At 24.6% G+C, this 20,083-nt stretch overlaps 1 protein-coding gene across 6 annotated transcripts in view; it reads right to left on the minus strand.

Moving 5' to 3' along the window:
• Positions 1–17,640, minus strand: part of LOC114126767 (transcription termination factor 2-like) — a 32,181-nt gene extending 14,541 nt beyond the window's left edge. For 2 of the 6 annotated variants that reach the window (XM_050201965.1, XM_050201964.1), the window contains exons 1-5: positions 2,870–2,947; positions 2,693–2,797; positions 2,525–2,623; positions 2,388–2,465; positions 2,222–2,314 (exon numbers count right to left, since the gene is read on the minus strand). In XM_050201965.1, the coding sequence (XP_050057922.1) occupies positions 2,222–2,314; positions 2,388–2,465; positions 2,525–2,623; positions 2,693–2,733 (311 nt within the window). In that variant the 5' untranslated portion in view covers positions 2,734–2,797; positions 2,870–2,947. Of the gene's footprint in view, positions 1–2,221; positions 2,315–2,387; positions 2,466–2,524; positions 2,624–2,692; positions 2,798–2,869; positions 2,948–3,512; positions 3,639–3,712; positions 3,824–4,032; positions 4,204–4,337; positions 4,452–6,245; positions 6,369–6,435; positions 6,532–7,104; positions 7,216–7,459; positions 7,562–7,659; positions 7,728–9,640; positions 9,713–9,791; positions 9,939–17,085 lie in introns of those variants that run through there. The other 4 variants (XM_050201963.1, XM_050201962.1, XM_050201961.1 and 1 more) reach the window with 4 other exon arrangements.
• Positions 17,641–20,083: the final 2,443 nt, after the last annotated feature.

Here is a 20,083-nt window from a genome sequence, read left to right on the forward strand (position 1 = left end):
TTAGATTCATTTATTTTACTTTAAGTATTCAGTATTATACGAGGTTTATATATTTTTTCTAAAAATATTACATTTATAATATAATTTATAAATATTTAACTATTATAATAATATAACACATTTATACCATAAAATAGTAAAAATAAATGTATAGTATCTACAAAGAAATAATACATTAAATTAAATAAAAATGTTATAACAAATAGTAAATTCATATAAGTAGGAAGTGGATTTTAATTTAGTATAAAATTAAAAACATTTAAATACATAAATTGAAAATAAGATATAATTTATTATAAATAATACATAATAAAAATTTTTGTTCTGAATTATTAAAATTGTCTTACTGAAAAAAAGTTAGAAATGACTTATAACTTGAAATTTTCAATTTAAAATGACCGTGATCAATCTTACATCGCACAGTTGTCCACAAATAAAAATTAGGAGGACTTTATTGCCCAATTTCAAAATGAGAAAAATTTTTGAAGTGATAATAATTTGTGTACGTTATGGCTACAAATAGCCGCAAACAAAATGTACATCATTTAATAGGCAAGAAGTTTCTCTTTAATATGAATATATTGAATATAATGTAAAGTTGAGTAAATTTTATCCAGTCTTTGAGAAACAAAAAAAAAAAAACACAATTTATCAAATCAATTTCATTATGAATGCATTAAAAAAAATAAAAATATTTCGTATTATTATTTCTATTTATAGAACACGAATAGTACTATTTTAAAAATGATTTATATTTTAGTTTTAGTTTTAATGTGGCAAAAAATAAATAAACAATTTAAGCTCTAAATTAAAATAAAATATCAGATATATTGAAAAATGTCTCATTAAAATATCTATAACTTGAGTTATAAAAATATTTATAAACTTCTAGTTACATATCTGAACTTGGCAGAATGTAGACATAATATTTAAAAAAAACAAATTCAATTATTTTCATTTTAAAATCGGCCAATTTTTATTTGTAGAGCACTATGCATCGCTTTATAATGGCTGAATGACCTCTCCACATCAACAGATGTGATAGATGTATATTTCATACACATTAACCCTATTATAATTTATAATATACAAACGGACAGATTACAAAAAAAATGTGATTCAATAACACTCATACGAATAATGATCAAAAAGCGAACGCATATATAATAAGTATATATTGATGAGTAGGTACTGAAATTTGTACCTACTATCTACTACATAAATAAGATATTGAATTATTTTCATATCGCATCATACATCGTGAAATACTAAATACAACAGATATTCTTAAATAATACATAATTTATGTATTTATTTGTAAAAATAATTAGTTACACTAAAATATTTAAAATAAAATAAGCATCAGCTAATTCAAAATTGAACGAAACACATACATATATCAAAATTATTCAGATGATAAGACTACATAAAAATATTTATTAAAATTAAAATTTGTTCTCTACATATAAGTTTAAATTAATATGTATTTTCAAATTAAAACTTAAAATGTCTATAAAAAATAATTATCTTTAAAATTCTTTTAGATTTAAAAGTTCTAATGTGAACTAATTATGAGAAATCTTATATAAAATTTTCAAAACCTGTAAATAATAAGAAAAGTTTTATGAATTTTTAATGACAAAACAGTTTGCAAGTATTTGCAATTATTAGAAAATTTTTCAAAATCCTAACTTCAAATGCATATCAAAAAAAGATTGTGAATTATCATTTGTTATTTTATTTTTATATAGATAAAAGAATAACATTTGTGGAATATTGTATTTATATTTCAAAAATGTTGATAAAATAAATAATAACTGATCATTGATCAACATTTATAAAACAAAAATTTAAAATACAAATATTTGATGAAAATTTCAATTATCTATTATTATTATTATTATTATTATTATTATTTTTTTTAATATAATAAAATATCCAAAATTGTTTTCAGAGAATTAATTATTGAACAGGTTTATATCAAATGGAAGATGAATACCTTTCATCTTCAGTAGAAATACAAAATATTAAACTTGTTATTTGTCTCTTATACCAAATTTATTGGTTATATTTTTTATGAATATTTCTGGCTTTATAACAAATGTAACTAATAAACAGATTAGCTATTAATGAAATTCACATAATTCTGAAGTATAAAATTAATCCCAGATGAGTTCTTTTTATAGAAGTTATAATTAAGTATTAAAATAATTGTTCTTACCATTCCCTTTGTTGATCTATTTCATTATTAATGAATATTGTTTCATTATTTTCATAATTAGTAGACATATTCAATGTATCTACTTGGTCTGATCTAATGGAATTTAAAGTTCAAAAGATTACTTATCCACAGTTAATAAAATCTCTAATAAATTAATTTTTCTTACTCATTCTCCTCATTTTTAAAACTAGTATGTCTCGTTACTTCCAATAAATCATTTTCATTTATAAAAGGTTTAGAAACACTGTAATAGTAAACATTTCAATTTAATAATATCCAAAAAATCAAATTATTTGTCCTTACTTTAAATTCTTATTTTCAGCATTAATTTTAGATGTATCATCATCATCTGCCAGCCCAATTTCATCATTTAAATATTTATTGTAATACTCATAATCCCTACTAAAGGATAAATAATACACAATTTCAAAATAAATTATTGTCAAATTAGATTTTAATATATTATCTTACATTTTTGAATGAGAATCATCTTGAAAATGTACATCAATCATATCATCTATTATGTTTGGTACATCAAAATCATACTTTTCTTGATTGTTCCGAATTTTAGGATTACTTTTAACAGAAATTCACAATTAATGCAATTTAAGATTAAATTGGCTATAATTATAAACAATAACACCTTACCTATCACATATATTGTTTTGACAATCTTCATGTTTATTTACCTTAATCAATTGTTCTTCTTGGATAATTGTTTTTTCAAAATCACTTAAAACCAGAAAAACTCTTTAATTAGTACTTAAAGCAATTAATAGTAAAAAAAATATTATACAGTCAAGTCTTGATAACTCAAACATTAATAACGCAAATTATTTTTCATCCCTAAGGAATTCTTATGCACTCAATGCAAAATTTGAAACTCGAAAAAAACAGTTGTCAAATTAATTTTTGCCTCCCTTGAAATTTGAGTTATCCACACTCCACTGTATTATATTTTTTTATTGCTATCTACAGAAAATTGAGTTATTTCTTCATTTTGAGAAAAAAAATTTTTCTTAAATTATACTTTATAGATTTACTTTTAAAGTATTGTTATAACTTGTTTTATATTGGTCTAAAAAGTATAAGTAATTTGTTGTTACCTTTCACACTTTGTTTTTCATTACATATACTTATATCATCATTATCATCATCCAATATGATTTCATCACCAACACATTTAGTTAAATCAATAAAATCATCTGGATCAGTACTTATTGAATTACTTCTAATGGAGAAATGAAAAAAACATATTAATGTGAACATAAGTAGTTAATTGTTGTGTTACCTATTATCAAAATTATATTCATAAGGTTGAAAGACTTCACCACTATTCACTTCAACTTCATTATTAGGAAACTCTTCACTTAAGTCAATTATGTTATTTTCAGAACAATCATTTCTTAGTGATAAGCTGTTTAGAATAAGTATTATAGAATCAATTTTAAATAAGTACATTGTTTGTTAGTTCATAAAGTTTGTTCTCACTTTTCATCTTCAGTAGAAATACTAATTATTTCATTATCTAATTTTGTTTCATTTAATAAAATTGGCATATTCAATTTTATTGCTTGGTCTGGAATATTTTCTGAATCAATGCTATAAAATGATTATATTACTTAAATATAAAATTAAGGAATTACATTTTATGAGTGTTATTTTCAATTAATAGTGATATATGTAGTTTTTTTGTCAAAATCATCAGCTCTTTTTGACTCAATAATCAAATTATTTTCAAAAATACTTTCAGTGCATATATCACTATTATAAATAAACAAATAACTATGACATTGAGAAAAAAATATTACACATCATTATTATTGTGTTCAAAAATTTCAGGCACTGTTTTTGATAACTCATACTCTGGATTGGAGTTGGAAATTAAAGTTATTGGTTCTTGAAAATTTGAATTCTCATTTATACATAAATCATCAACTGGCTCTAATATATTTTCCAAGTCTTTAACACTTTTGGTTACACTGAAAAATTCAAAATATAAAGATTGTATTACACAATTAGAGTTCTTCAATTTTCTAACTTTTCTTAGATTTAACTATAAAAAAATGAAAATAATATAATTCTATAAGTAATCCAATTTATTTAATTTAATTACTTCGAAAGGTCAACACAAAACCTATTTGAAGAATCCAATGAAACGATGATATCTTCTATGGTTTGTTTAATAACTTCTTCATCAGACTCCTCTTCATATAAATCCAAAAGCTCACTGGAATATATTTAAGAAATAATTTTTTTTGGAGTTTCTAACTACCTTTTATTCAATACCCAAGTAAAACAAACAATATAAATACAACCCAAACAATCAATATTTTGATATTTAAAATATAAGAATTTTTGTATTCAAATATAAAAATTTATTTTTAATTTGTTAATTAACTTACAAAGTCTTACATTTATTTCTATTGAGTTAATTAAGTTATAACTTTTTGAATAATGAAAAATATATAATGTAGGTTACTAAACTCTATACTAACATAATGATAGTACAGTATAAAAAAGTTAGTAATAAGCCATACATGTTTTTTGTTTAAGATATTATATTATTGTATTAATGTAATATATAAATTTATTTAATATATGATCATTTAAAATTTTTAAATAATTTATATAAAGTATAATTTTTTTATCAAAGAACAATAGTTTTATTCAAAATCTTTTAACATTTAAAAAATTATTTTTTTATTGTTTCCAGTCATAATTAAACCAAAAAATTGTTTATATCATGTTATCGTTATAATTTTAATAAGATTTTACTTTTTTGAATAATGATATACATTTTTTATTTGTAATCCTCAGTAGAATATTTCTTGGGGTATTTTGATACATAAAAATCTAATTTTAGATGAGTAATTTATTAAACGTTGAAATTAGCAGAATGGAGTGGAACCAGGATACTCCACAAAATGTTAATCTACTACTCTGCTCACTTAAACTTTACATATTCATAACTTATGATCTACTCTCTATATAAATTTAGATAAATTGAAAAAATGTATGTTGTCATTAAAAAAAGTAGAAACTTTATGTCAACTGAAAATAATGTACCTTTAATAAACATTTTCAAAAAAGTAATAAATTTTGAAATAATCAGTGTTGTTCGAAAAAGAATAAATAAGAATCATATAGTACAGATGGTAAATCCATGGCACACAAAAAGATTTTAAGGGCACTCGAAAAATTAAAATATTTTTACTATATAGGTAATATATAATAGATAAAAATATTTAAACATATGTTTTTTATTGGTCAAATGGTCAATATTGAATAAAATATACAGAGTGATTTTTTTATCAAACAACACTCATTATTTCAAAAAATATTGACTTTTTTCAAATATTTATTTTTTCAAAATTTAAGATCCTTACTACTCTAGAATTGTAGAACTCTTCCCTATTTTCACCCTTATGTTTATATAAGGATTAGGTAAACCGTTATCAACTTTTGATTTTCAAATGACAACCTTTACAAATATTATCACCATTCTCCGCTACACCATGGGGTCGACAATATCGAATTCATTAGGTACTATTATAGCTACTGGATTTTATAAATAAAAATCCCAGATATGACGATGCTAATTAGTATTGATGTATAACACCTAAAACCTAAAACCAACCAACTTTGAGCAGCTATGACTCGCTGACGGATCAACGAAAGTTAAAAATTTTAACATGAAAATTCATGAAAAAAATTGGTTTTATTATATTAATGAAATTATTAATATAAGTTGCCATTTGAAAATCAAAAGTTGATAGTTTTTTAACTATTAAATATAAAAGTGAAAAAATTTAAATTGTATATAGTTTTATAAAAACATGTACCTAGAAATTTGGAAAAAAATCTATACTTTTTGAAATAATGAGGATTGTTTGATAAAAAAAAATCGCTCTGTATATATTTTTCATGACATGCTTGAAAAAGGTAATTTTTGGCACCTAGTATTCATCAAAAGGTTTGCCACCTGATAGAGTATAATATTAAATAAAAATAATTAACTTACTCCTCAGTAGTTTGGACTTTGATGTGAGTATTGTCTTCATTGTCAAATACAATTTCATCATCAAAATTGTATGATAACTCCAATAACATTTGTACCTCATCATTGGTGAGACTTTTAGTATCTCTACAAAAATTTTGATTTATATTTAGAACCAAACATCATAATTATTGATAGTTAACACATAAATTACCTTTTAAAATCATTGACATTTTTTTGATAACTTGTATTTTTATCCAATTTAATCTTTTTATTGACATGCTTTATTGAGTTAATTTTGTTGATGGACCTTTAAAAATTAATTTTACAATGATATTAATCTTAATTATACTTTTTTTAATGATAGTTACTTGACATATTTTTTTTATTATATTATACGGTTTTGGGTTAATATGAATGAAATTTCATTATTATACTATTAACAACTTTTAGGAATAAAAATAGATATTCTATTTTTGGTGTATGACCAAAGCTTAGATTTATAGAACTAAAATTAAGTAAAATATACCTGGCAAAGAAAATTGTAAATAGTAAAATAAAAAAATTGATTTTTCATATCAATTATATTTTTAGGTAATTTTTAACATACCTTATAAAACTATAACTTATGAAAAACATAAAAGAAATCTTTTATGCGCAAATTAACAGAAACAGTAGGAAAACAAGACAAATACTACTAAAAATCTAAAATGATGCAACATAAAATTTTATACTTTGAATCCTTATTATATAATATATATAGTTATAGGTTTTCTGCTATTCAATAATAATTAACAACCGTAAAGGATCCCTGTTTATGAATTAGCAAAAATAAAAATGCTTACATGAGATAATTACTAAATTATTAATGTATTATAATTACCTGATACTGTTTTCATCCAAGTGACAGGAGTCTGTACTCATTTCAATACCATATTTAATTATTTTATTGGGTGGTTGATACATAAATTCATCATCATAGTTTATATCATTCCTAGAGTTATAGTTAAAATCAATATTTTTATAACTTAATTCATTGCATATACAATTATTTATTAGTAACTGTAATTTTTAAACAAAATTAATTTCTAGTTTACTCTCAAAGTTAAATATATTCACATTACAATGAAATATATTATGTGATAACTATAAAAATTGTTTAACGAATCCAACTTAAATAATGTATCTGGTTAAAATTGATTTAAAATATTAATATTATATAATAAAAATTAAATTACATTTCAGTTTTCTTTATGACATTCTGTCTTGCAACATTTTCTATGTGCTCAATCTGCTGAGTTAATTGTTGAATAACATCACTCAAAGATTGTTTAGAGGTTCTATAAATAAAATAATATTACAATTTCTAAACAAATATTTTTAAACGAATTTAATACAGAATTAAGAAACAATATAAATTGAAGTAACTAAGACTAACCTTATAGAATTTGTCTGACCATCCATGCAAAGTGTTTTTTCATTTGTAGATGTTTCAGTTGTATGATTCTTCATTTTTATAATTAAAATAAATAAATAAATAATAATAATAATTTTAAAAATAAATACTTTTAAATGCTTACATAAAATAATTTTAGTTTAAGAAAAGTAAGTAAGTAAATTTTTTGTAAAATGTTATAAAAGGTGGTGGTAATATAATAAATGGTTCAAAATGTGTTAAAATATTCTGTATATTTTTCATGAAATTTGTATAATTTTTCATTGTATGTTAGTGTTACTCAGAATATTTTTTAAATTAATGTCATTGCTTTTTAATACAAAAAAGTAAGTATAATACAGTAAAAGAAAAACTGTTATGTTAACAAATATTATCTAGTGAAAACTTAATAAATACCTAACATTCCAATTTTTTTAGACTTGAGTACATTTTTTTTTTTTTTTCATACAGTATATAATATGTATAGTCCAGAAGTAGGCCTGAAGGCCTAGTTAGGACGCCTATTTAGCAGAATTTCTATTTGAGCACCCGCAGGTTTCTGCCATGCCCAATTGGGGGATGATGGTCTCTCTCCCTAGACTCGTTACCTGCCCAGAGAGAAATGACTGGGATTTTAACCGGCGACGATGTGCGTTAGAACCGACACTGTAATCCGTTCGGCCACTTCGGACCCCAGTACAACAATGAATTTATGTGTTTATTACTTTTTATTTTTATGTCTATAATCACCATTTTAAGCAGTAAAAATGCTTCAAATTTCAAGTTTCTAGAAGCAAATTGTAGTAATTACTTTAAGGGCCATTCTTACAATTTTAGGTTAGTGCCTGATAACACTAACCAGAAGAATTTATCATGTATTAGCTAATAGAATTCTACCAGTTCATCTTAACCAACACTTAACTGGACATTGGAAGAACAGCCCTAAGAGGTCAAAAGTAAAAAATTTCCAGTACATTTCAAAATAACTAATGCGTTTTGTAAGTACACGCGTATGAAGTGAAACAACTTTATTAAGGGTATAAGAAAAAAAATTAGTGACAAGACTAACAGGTTGGAATGACAGTTCGGGTCCATCACAGTTGACGACATGTTTAAATCGAGGCTTATTGCTCGTTGACTTTATTCAATATATTGTTAGCATTACATGAGTTGCCATTTCTAATTCACAGCAACTTATGAAACAATAACCTGGGAATTGATTGTGCATCAAGTTTTAAAAATAATCAATTTCATCATATCTCAATCACCCTGCTTGTCCAGTGAATAATATAACGGTTCTGTCGTATCTTTACATATTTTGAAGAATCGTTTAGTAGTAATATGTGTGGTATATATATATTATATATATTTTTTTCTATAAAATAATAATAATAATAATTTTGTTTCTATAGTATCAATAACAAACATGTCATTCTGATCAGTCGGTCACGTGACTAAATGTTTTTGTCATACCCTCAGTAAAGAAGTTTCACTTAAAAAAAAAAAAAATAGATTTAAATTTTTAAATTATTTAGTTGTAGTTTTAAAATATTAATTGTGGATATTTGTAACTTTAAAATAGTTTAAACATATATTATTATACTTATTATACACAATAGCATTTCAATTACAATATTTTTAGCCAAAATTTTAATTTAACCTATAGTATAAAATAAATTTGTTTTATAGGTCTCTCTCAGAATCATTTTTTGCAAGTAAGTTTTTATCATAGAATTCAAATTTAACACATACATTATAGTGACTTACACTTCAATAATATAGAAGACTCAAATCAGTCACCACCTTATATACTAATGTACAACAAAGTGATTACCTACTTTTTCCTTTTTTTTTTATTAAAATTTATTTATGTATCAAATGTTTTAAAAATGATTAAAATATTAAAAATTTTAACTAAAACAATATTTTCTTCAATATTTCAAAAATAAATATTCATACTACACTGAAAAGTAAAAGTACTTACATTGTATTCATCTTCATCTTCAGATATTGATAAATTTCTCTTTCCCCTTTTTTCAGTATTTATCTTAGCATCCTTAGAATAAAATTCATATTATATATAATATAAAACTATTTTAGTGTAATCACATTATCAATTTAAATTTAACACATACTTCATATTTTGAACTGGAAGATATTATAATATCATTGGTCATTTTCTCTGCCATTTTAAATTAAATACTATTATAGATAATTAAAAATGTATGTGTATAACATTGTATTAATATAAATATAATATATAGATTAAAAAAACTTGACGCCTAAAAACAAAAATAATAATATTTAATCATTAATGCCAATAATATTAAATAATATACAAAACAATTCACTAAGCAAGCTCACTCACATTTATCTTTTAAATTTTAATAGAGAATTTATTCAAATTAATTATCATTTTTGTACATTTTATATATACTCAAGGACCGACCAGCATGCAAAATATCATTTAACCAGTGTTTTGATTTTTTCTTTTAAAAGAGAACCATCATTATCCCCTATAAATTGTTATGCAGATGAGTAGATGACTTAAAAAATGTTATTTAGGCATATAAAATAGAAATTTGAACAAATTGCTTTTGAGATATCTATAACTTTGTATACTAAAGATTCATTGGGCCTATTGTTAATGATAATAAATTTGGAACTATAAGGAAAATAATTTAAGTAATATTAATATTTTATAATTTATAAAAATTGCACAATTATATAAAAAAAAAAAAATATTTTAAGTTAAATATAAATATATTATAATATTATTATATAATATTTTATAATTTTTTAAAGCCATCCTTAATAAATATTATCCTTAGAATATAGATTTTAATAACTCAAAAATTACTTGATCAGATTAAGATAAATCAACATTTTCAAAAATATTATCTGCTAACAACTTACAGTTTTAAGATTGATTTTCATTTAAAATAAAGAAGTAATAAACCGTCAGTGCAGGTTAGTTTAAACCTTGGATCATTTACTAAGAATGAATTCTATCTCTCCTTCATAAAATAATTTGAAACTCATATTAATGACGAGTCACTGGTTAACTGAAAATTTAAGAAGTATTGCTTGTGGATGTACAAGTATACGTGTCGCATATTTATTTTATAAACAATAATGCTCCTAAAAATATAAGTCCCGGCTATGATCTAATCATAGCAGAAGTAGCAACACAACTTCCCAAAAAAGCGTTACTTCTTTTAACATATATTTATAACTCCATGCTTAGATTGTCATACTTTCCTACTCTATGGAAATTCTCGATTATCATCATGATACCCAAGCCTGGTAAACCCCCCGACTCTCCTGAATCATATAAGCCCATTAGTCTTCTTCCTTTATTTTCAAAAATATTCAAAAGAATCATACTGAAACGTATCCTTCCTACAATTGAAGCTAGCCTACCTAATACCCAGTTTGGATTTCGTCACAATCACTCAACAGTACATCAAGTCCATCACCTAGTAGACAAAATATCATACACTCTGGAAAAAAAGCTGATTTGCACGGCTGCTTTCCTCGATATAGCACATGCATTTGACAGAGTGTGGCATAAAGGCCTCCTCTTCAAACTCAAATCTATACTTCCACCATACTATTATCTTTTATTTAAATCTTACCTAGAAAACAGACATTTCTCTGTACGATCTGGCTTCTCCTTATCCGAAATATCACCAATTCAAGCTGAGTTCCTCAAGGATCAGTAGCAGCACCTCTACTTTTTAATTTATTCACCTCAAATCAACCTACCACTCCCAGCACTAACTATAACTGGAGACTTTGCAGATGACAAGGCTCTTCTAGCCGTCCACTTTGATCCTGACCTAGCCTTAAACCTCATCCAAAAACCATCTCAATCTATTATCCACTTGGTATAAGATTGGAAGATAAAAGTCAACAAAGTAAAATCCGTCCACTGTACATTGACTCTCAGGCAAATAGTCTGCTCTCCCGTCTACCTCAACAATGTACCTCTTCCATTTGCCCAAAACGTTCGTTACCTAGGCCTTCACCTTGACCGCCAACTAACCTGGGCAATTCATACCCATACTAAAAGACTTGCCTTAAATAACCACTCTCGCCTTCTACGTTATCTTCTCACATCACAACACAGAAACTTAAAAAACAAATTTTTCTTGTATAAACTTCTAGTCAAACCAATTTGGACATACAGTATTCAACTATGGGGTGCAGCTAAACCGTCTAACTTAAACAAAATTCAAATAATTCAATCAAAATGTCTCCGTAAAATAACCAAAGCTCTATATTATGTATCTAACGACACTTTGCATAGAGACCTAGTCATTCCAACAGTCCAAAACATTGCAAAAACCTTCTACAAACGCCTACATTCCAAATTCCACAATCATATTGGCAATCCCTTGACTTCCGAACTATCCACCAACGCAATTCTTGGTGACCCCAGAAGGCGACTCAAACTTACCTGGTGTCTAAACCTGCTAAATTAAAATAATTACTCTCCCCTACCTCTCCTTGGTATTCAATGTCATTCTACCTATCAAACTCAAACAAACTCCTACCCTTAAGTGCCTCCAATGGGCGGCTTCTTATCTCATGTTCCTCGAACCATGTATCTCTATCACATACGCTTATTGTAAAATAATAATTACAGATTGTGTATTAATTAAATAATAAATGTTAAAAAAGAAAAAAGAAATAATAAACAATAACGCGGTAGTTAATATTCAAATGTAAAATTCTTAGGGGAAGTACTGTTCATTAGAATAGGAATCACATGTTAAGATGTGTGATCTGCGCATGCGCAGTATACTCGTCAGGGTGTATACATGCACATTGCAAATTTGCAAATCGTACATCACAATGCGACTCGTCGCTATAACGTGCTTCAAATTGGCAATTACTAACATAAACAAGATAGGACATGGATCCATCCATTGTATATTATGATTATTGTAAATATTATTTCAAATTATGTGTCGTTATTTGTTAATTATTTGTGAACTATCAATTGTATATAAAAAATACCTAACCTCACCAGCTTCTATTTTCTAAATGAAATGGAACATTATTGCGTCCAAATATTCCTAAGTACCAATTGGTACTTTAAAATTATAATTTGCAACGTTCTAAGAAAAAAATATATTATTATAATAATCACGCTCAAATGCTCAGAATATATTAAAAACCAGTAACCACTACATTAAGTACATTTAAAAATTTAATATTACTAAATAACTATGGTGTGGCCAGCGAAATTAGAAGTTTAATCGTCACCCGTGGCCGTTTTCGTGAAAATTAGGAGCTCTAAGAGTTTTACTACCTTTTTTACCAATCTACATTACATATATATATATATATATATATATATCTTACGCAGGGAAAGCATTTGTAGAAACCCTGAAGGAAATTCGCCACCGGAAGCGTGACGGTCACACCTCAAATTTCGCTAGCCGCGCTATAGTCTATAACTGGAGATGCAATAATTGTTAAGACGATGTAGAGAAGATCTTCTCTACATTGTGATTGTTAATAATTACTATAACTGCCGAAGTGCCAAGTGCCAACTGACAAATGCCAATAATATTACAGTGTAGCTTTATCGACATTTTTTAAGTAGCTTGTTATATTATTCTAAATTCCCCCAAAAAATTAGTATTGTATTAATTTATGAAATAATTTGTCGGTGAATCGAGAAATACAAACAAAAAATTAAGGAAAAACGGAAATTTTCAAGTAAATACAATTTTCACAAAATTGTTTTGTTTTTATGAAAACGAATAACCGTATACTTAAAATGTTCATGAAATTTGTATATTATTGTTTTACATTAATTAAAGATTCAATTTTTAAAATAGTAATAAAAAATATATTTAGAGCTACATATTTATAGGCATGCAAGATTTCCAAATTTTAGATTCTTTTCATAAATGTCTTAAAAACTAATCTAAAGCTCAAACATTTAATAAATAAATAATTAATTAATTGTTTAATTTCTTAATTAAAATTCATCGAAAATCTATGGTCACAATATTATTTTTAAAAGCGTTTTCAGTTAGAATTTTGACAAAATTCATAAAAATCGCGAAAATTAGATAATTATTATGTAGTTTGAATTTTTTATTTTTATACTAACAATTTAAAAATACAATACAAAGTTCTTTTTAGTTTTTTAACCAATATATATTAAAGAAAAAATTCTACCGGAAGTCAAATCAATTTTTATGAAAATTTCAAGTTCAAATGTTTACGACATTTCCATATTCACCCGTATATTTACAAATATTTCTCCTCGAACAATTTTTTTATATTTTATTGTATTTCAAAAAAAAAATAATAACAATAGATGCTTGAAATGTACACTAAATATTTTTATACTATCATTTTCTTTTATCTACAATAATATTTTCAAATTGTATAGTTTTTTTTTTTATAAATGTCAATTAAAAACTATTCGCTAGGTCAATTCTTGAAAATTAAATACAAATTTAAAAAAAAGTTATTCTTGTATCTGTATAGAAAAAAAAAATATATACGAGTATATTCACAATTTTAAAACGATATGTTAATTATTTTGTTATAATTTAAAAACATTATTCGTGGGAACTTCAACTTTTATGTATTTTGTTTTATTATGAATTTTACTAAACCCAATAACATTTTTGATTTATTTTAAAATATTATCTATTTATATAGCTAGTGTTATAAAGTATAAATCTATTTTTACTATTTTACAGTATTTACAGAAAGATATTATAAATATTGTGTTATGTGTTATATAACTCGATATTATAATGAGGTATAAAATATAAAAATATAATATCACAATAATTAAATATCAATAATATACGTACGTAATAAATACATTATTATTTTTGAAAAAAATTAAATAACCTACCGCTACAATACTAAAAGTACTTGAAAATACTTTACATTGTACTTGTAAAGCGATATCAAAAAAACATGTCACTTGGTGATAGGCTACTCTAGCTTTCGCATACAATTAAATTTAAACCAAAAAGGTAATCAGTAATGTGGAATTACAAATGCTTAGCTCCCCGCCCAAAAAAAAAATAAAATAAAAATAAAATGTAGATAAAACCCACTAAGAAAAAGTAAGTCATTCCATTCAATGTTTGGAAAGAATGATTACTGGTATAACATGTGAAGCTGCAGTGGATGTAGAAACTACTATACCTACCTACCTGAAGATTATTTTAGAATAAATAAACATTTTCAAGTACTTGACTCTATAATTTTAAATTTAAAAAAAAAACAGCTTTCCAATGAAAACTTGTCCTTTGCTGTTGGAGTTGATGAATTTATTAAACTAAAGTACCTATGATGGAAGTAGATTCGTGCTCAGAGGGGGGATGATGGTATCATATCCCCCCCCCTATGAACTTTTTTCTTATGCATTTTTACATTTTGTTTTTATGACAATCAACAAAACAAAATACAGTTCATCCCCTCATCCCCCCCCCCCCAATTGGAAAAAGCTGAGCATGCTCCTGAGTAGGTACCTATTCAGTTAATTGATCATTATAAGGTATTTTTTAAACTATTTAAAACGTAATTATTTTATAAATATTCAGCAGGTACTAAATTAATATATAAAATATTATGAATAAAATGTTTACTTTGTAGAATTTACCGTGTTTAAATATATTGGCAAACAAAGTCTAAGGTCAGAAATAATGGTTGCTAAGAACTATCTAGATTCTAAATGAACCTGAAAGAGGCAATACTGAAGATGTTAAAAAGAATATTTCACCTTAAGTACTTTCTAATTTTTATAAAATGATCCAACTTATTGCTTATACCAATACCATATTGCACAATATCAATTAGTTCTGATAAATGTAAAAGAAGTTTTTTCTGCTACAACAACAAAAAAATGTAATGAATTTTCAACCTTATACCTAATACCTACATTGCAAAAGATAAAACTAAAGCTTTTAGCTTTAAATAATAACACTATTTTAAATAGGTACATTTAACAAAAAGTGTAATAGGTTAATAAAATTAAGTTAAAAATGATAATTATGTTTTACCAATTATTTTTAATTAGTTGGTATGAAAACGAGAACCTTTCACTATTTTTATGAGTTATTACATGTAAAAATGAGTTTGTTTGGGGTGTTGGGGGACGGGGGTAGACAGTTTGTTACCTAATATTTGAACTCCCTCACTATTTCACAGGATCTTCGCCTATGATTCAAACAGACCTAAATATAGTGCTTCACTTGAGTACACTAAACCTAAGAAGTACTCACCTACCTTTTTTACTTTAAATTATATTTGATGTTCATTATTCAGTACATTAATGAATATTTTACCTAAAGCATTTTCTTATTTATAAATGTTTAATAATTAGGTAGTAAATACAATATTTCAAGTATAATGCACTTTGTATACATTAAATCGCATTTAATTTTCAATACTAAAAAATTCTAGTACTTTCAGAAAAAAAATGGAACAATTATTAACAATTATGTATATTATAGTATAAATTTGAATTTTTGATATTTTACTTGAAAAAAAAAAAAAAATACCTATATATAATACATCCAAGGCCTCAAATATCAATTGTATTGTTTAATATACCTATTACTCGACCTATTATGACAACTAATTGATTAATACCTAAGAAATATTTTTATTTAATTTTTTTATAATCCAAAGAATATTCATAATTTAAGTAAAATCATCTTTGGTATCATTATAAAACTACCATTAAGTTTTCATTAAAATTATAGAATAAAATTTTTAAAATAGGTAGGAGCATTTTGTAATTTTTTGTACGATTCTATTTGTCTTGAATATAATATTAAAATAAACTATATAATTATTAGTATTATTATAAAAAAAATAAAATTTAAATTCCAAACTTTAGTTGACAATATTTTAATTACCTACCAATATATTATATGTATATTAAATTAAGATAAATAGTAGGTAATACAGAAAACAAATGTTAAAAAAAATTACTTAGATTAAAATAAAATACTTATTGACCTAAAATTCAAAGTAAATAACAAAATTATAATTTGTGGAATACCTATGAATAAAATTATAAAATTAAAATTAAATTAGAATTGTAGGCACATTTTGAATGAGACTATTAAATATAAATTAATATAAAGGATTCTTATTTGTTTAGGTAGGTCAATAAATTATTACTTATGTGGAAATTAAAATTATAAAAATAAATAATTACCTACCTACGTACTTATTATTTTAAAACAAATTAACTTAAATAGATATTATTGGTACTCACTGTAACATCAAACAAAAACATTTAACACCAATAAAAATTATTTAATAAATATATTTGTCATACAAACTACAAATAGCGATTAGTAACAAATAACAATGCCATGACAATTCAAATAATGTTACAATATATAATATTATATTTCATCTACATACCTACTAACAACTTATCACGAAGGCGTTATAAAAGTAGATAGAAAAAAATGCCAACATTTCAGGAAAATACAAATTAGCTTCAACAAGTAACGATATATTCAACTAACATTGAACCACACTATACGATAACTACGATCACCGACTCACAATACACAATGACACTATGAAAACTTATCGATGTCCAATGTCAACAGAGTTGTAGTATTGACGTGCGGATGTTCATGAGATATTCACTGTAATAATGAAATTTTTCAACATACCAATACAGAATTACATTAAAATAATGTTTTTCTGATTAAACGTACGAACACAGAAATCGAGTTGATAACAATGCATTGACAAACAATATTCCAGAACCGATGTGTGCTATTAATAAATTTATACCCAAGCGTTTTCAAGAAATATTTCCAATATCCACGATATTACATATTTAGCTTTAAATAGAATAAAAATGTGAGGACTGTTTGGACTTGCGACAGGAGGTGTGATTGGTAAAATGATAAATAGTTAGTAAATAGAAAATACACTCGTAAATACACGTCTTGTAATAATATATCCACAAAATAAAACAATATAACTATTGAACTATAGACTATAGTCTATAGGTATGTCTTGTACTCTTGTCGATGATATAGATATATAGTAAATCGAAAATAAATAAATTAATATTGTACCCCTATGGCTATGTTAATGTTACTGAGACTATGTAATAACTACCTACTTTGAAATTTGTTTCTGCTATGCTCATAATACGAATTCATAATTCATATGAAAAAATATAAATAATACAAAATACAAATATACAAATTACGGTTGATCGAACATTTTATATTATAATAGAAACAAAATTTATTAATTTAGAAAAATCATAAAAAAAACATGTTATCCAAGTTTAAAGACAAATGATCACAGAATTTACATACATAATATAGGTATATAATTATTATAGTTATTTTTACATATTCAATAAAATTGTATTATTCATGGCATCTGTTAATATTTTTAAATAACTATTTCTCATCAGCTAATATGAAATTATTTTAGATTTCTATGTCAACCAATTTATACTCGTTATATTGTGTAATCTTTATTAACTTATATTTTTTATTAAAATCATTATAAAAACAAAAAATTTCTTGTTACTTAAAATTAATAAATTTAAAAAAAAAATTATATATTCGTAATAATTAGTACAATTTCTTCAGTTCAATTTGTACTACTGGCCACTACACGAGGGAAACCGGATGACATTATTGACATTATTTACAAAATTTACTTCTCCCAAATGATTATACACAATCTATACTAACTACTATTTATCACAATAAAATATGTAATATAATATAATGACAGAAAAAAAAACTATTATGTATATTTAACAAGCCATTATTAGTGACACTTAATTGGAAGTTGTTTAGTTATCACTTATCTTTATACTCATATTTATTTATGTACTTATTGGTTTTTATTTTATTTTTGATTATAATTTTTCTAGCAAGTTATGACGCCATCGCCAATTCCTTTTTATACAATACTGAGGGTTGCCACTTGCCAGGCATTTGCCCCCTCTGGCTTTTCAAAAATATGTTTTAAATTGAATGTTTATAGATAAATTGCTATTTATTGTATAACAAATCCTAACATTGCCCCCTCCTAGAAAAATTTCTGTGAGCGCCTATGTTGCCAGGTATGCTTTAGGAAGTTTAAGTGGTCAGGTTTTTAGATTCTGAACGAAGCGATGATGTGTTTTTTTTGTTGTATATCTACAGGCTATAGCATAATTTGTCGAAATAGTGCTTCAATTTCAAACTTTGAGGGTGGTTTTCGATGGAAAAGTGAAAATCCTTGGTGCATTATTATAGAGGTCAAAAGTAAACATTTTCCAACAGTTTTTAAAAAAATCGAGAAAAACAAAAAAAAAGTGACGGAAAAACAGGAATTTTTACGCAAACCAGTTTTTGACCTAATCGATTATTTCATATGGTTGTAACTCAAAAATTAATCACTGTAAATACTTGAAATATTTACAAAATGTTTATATTAGTGTTTTCTATATACAGTTAAATTTTCAAAATATTTTGACTTTTATTAAGTTATTTATAGACCTCTGAAATTTTCGATTTTTATGAGAATTTTTTTTTGAAGTGTCGATAAAATATTTTTGTCCTAGTCAAAATACTTAAAATTTAATACAAAGTTCCTCTAAAGTTATTCTTATAGTGATTCAAAAATTATAAGAATAAAAAGGCACAATTTTTTTTTATTGTCATTTGAAGTTCAAATATGGACAACAATTTGTCTAAATCATGAATATTAGCAAATTATTTTATAGTTGAAATTTATAAAAAAATTTGTATAAGTAGCTAAGAGTTGAAAATTTAATACAAGATTTTTCTATAAGTCTGGCTTACAATAATTATAATAGAACTTGAATTTTTGGGTTTTCAGCCATTCAGATTATTAAAACATAAACTACCTTTTTTTCACCACCCATTATATATCACAATATATCCTTAACTGACAAAATTTAATCATCTCCATTCAGAATCATTTTTCGTATACAATGATACCAATCATCATTGGATTCAAATTTAATACATCCATTATAGTGATCTACTATATACCAGAGCGTTAATCACTTGATCACTTTTTTTTTAATGGTTTATGGTGTGTTTGAAGGGTATTAGGAAAAAACGGTAATTGTTTTGTTTTTTTTTTTTTCAAATATTTTTAGTAACTCAATATTAATAGGTAATAACAATATTTTACTTTATCAAAGAAATGCGTACGTAAATTATACGAGGTTATTTTGTAGCTCTTTCCTCTATCCTCTCCCATTAGGTATTAATACTTATCTAATTTGTGATTTTTTTTGAACTATTATCTACTTAATATGTTATATAAGTAATACATCAAATTATTTTAGTTATAGATGCAAAAAATGTTTTTCTAAAGTTCTATTATAGTTACGCCTTTGGGTATACGTATAGTATACCTA

The sequence above is a fragment of the Aphis gossypii genome, chromosome 2 (assembly GCF_020184175.1).
Source record: "Aphis gossypii isolate Hap1 chromosome 2, ASM2018417v2, whole genome shotgun sequence".
Lineage (NCBI taxonomy): Eukaryota > Metazoa > Arthropoda > Insecta > Hemiptera > Aphididae > Aphis > Aphis gossypii.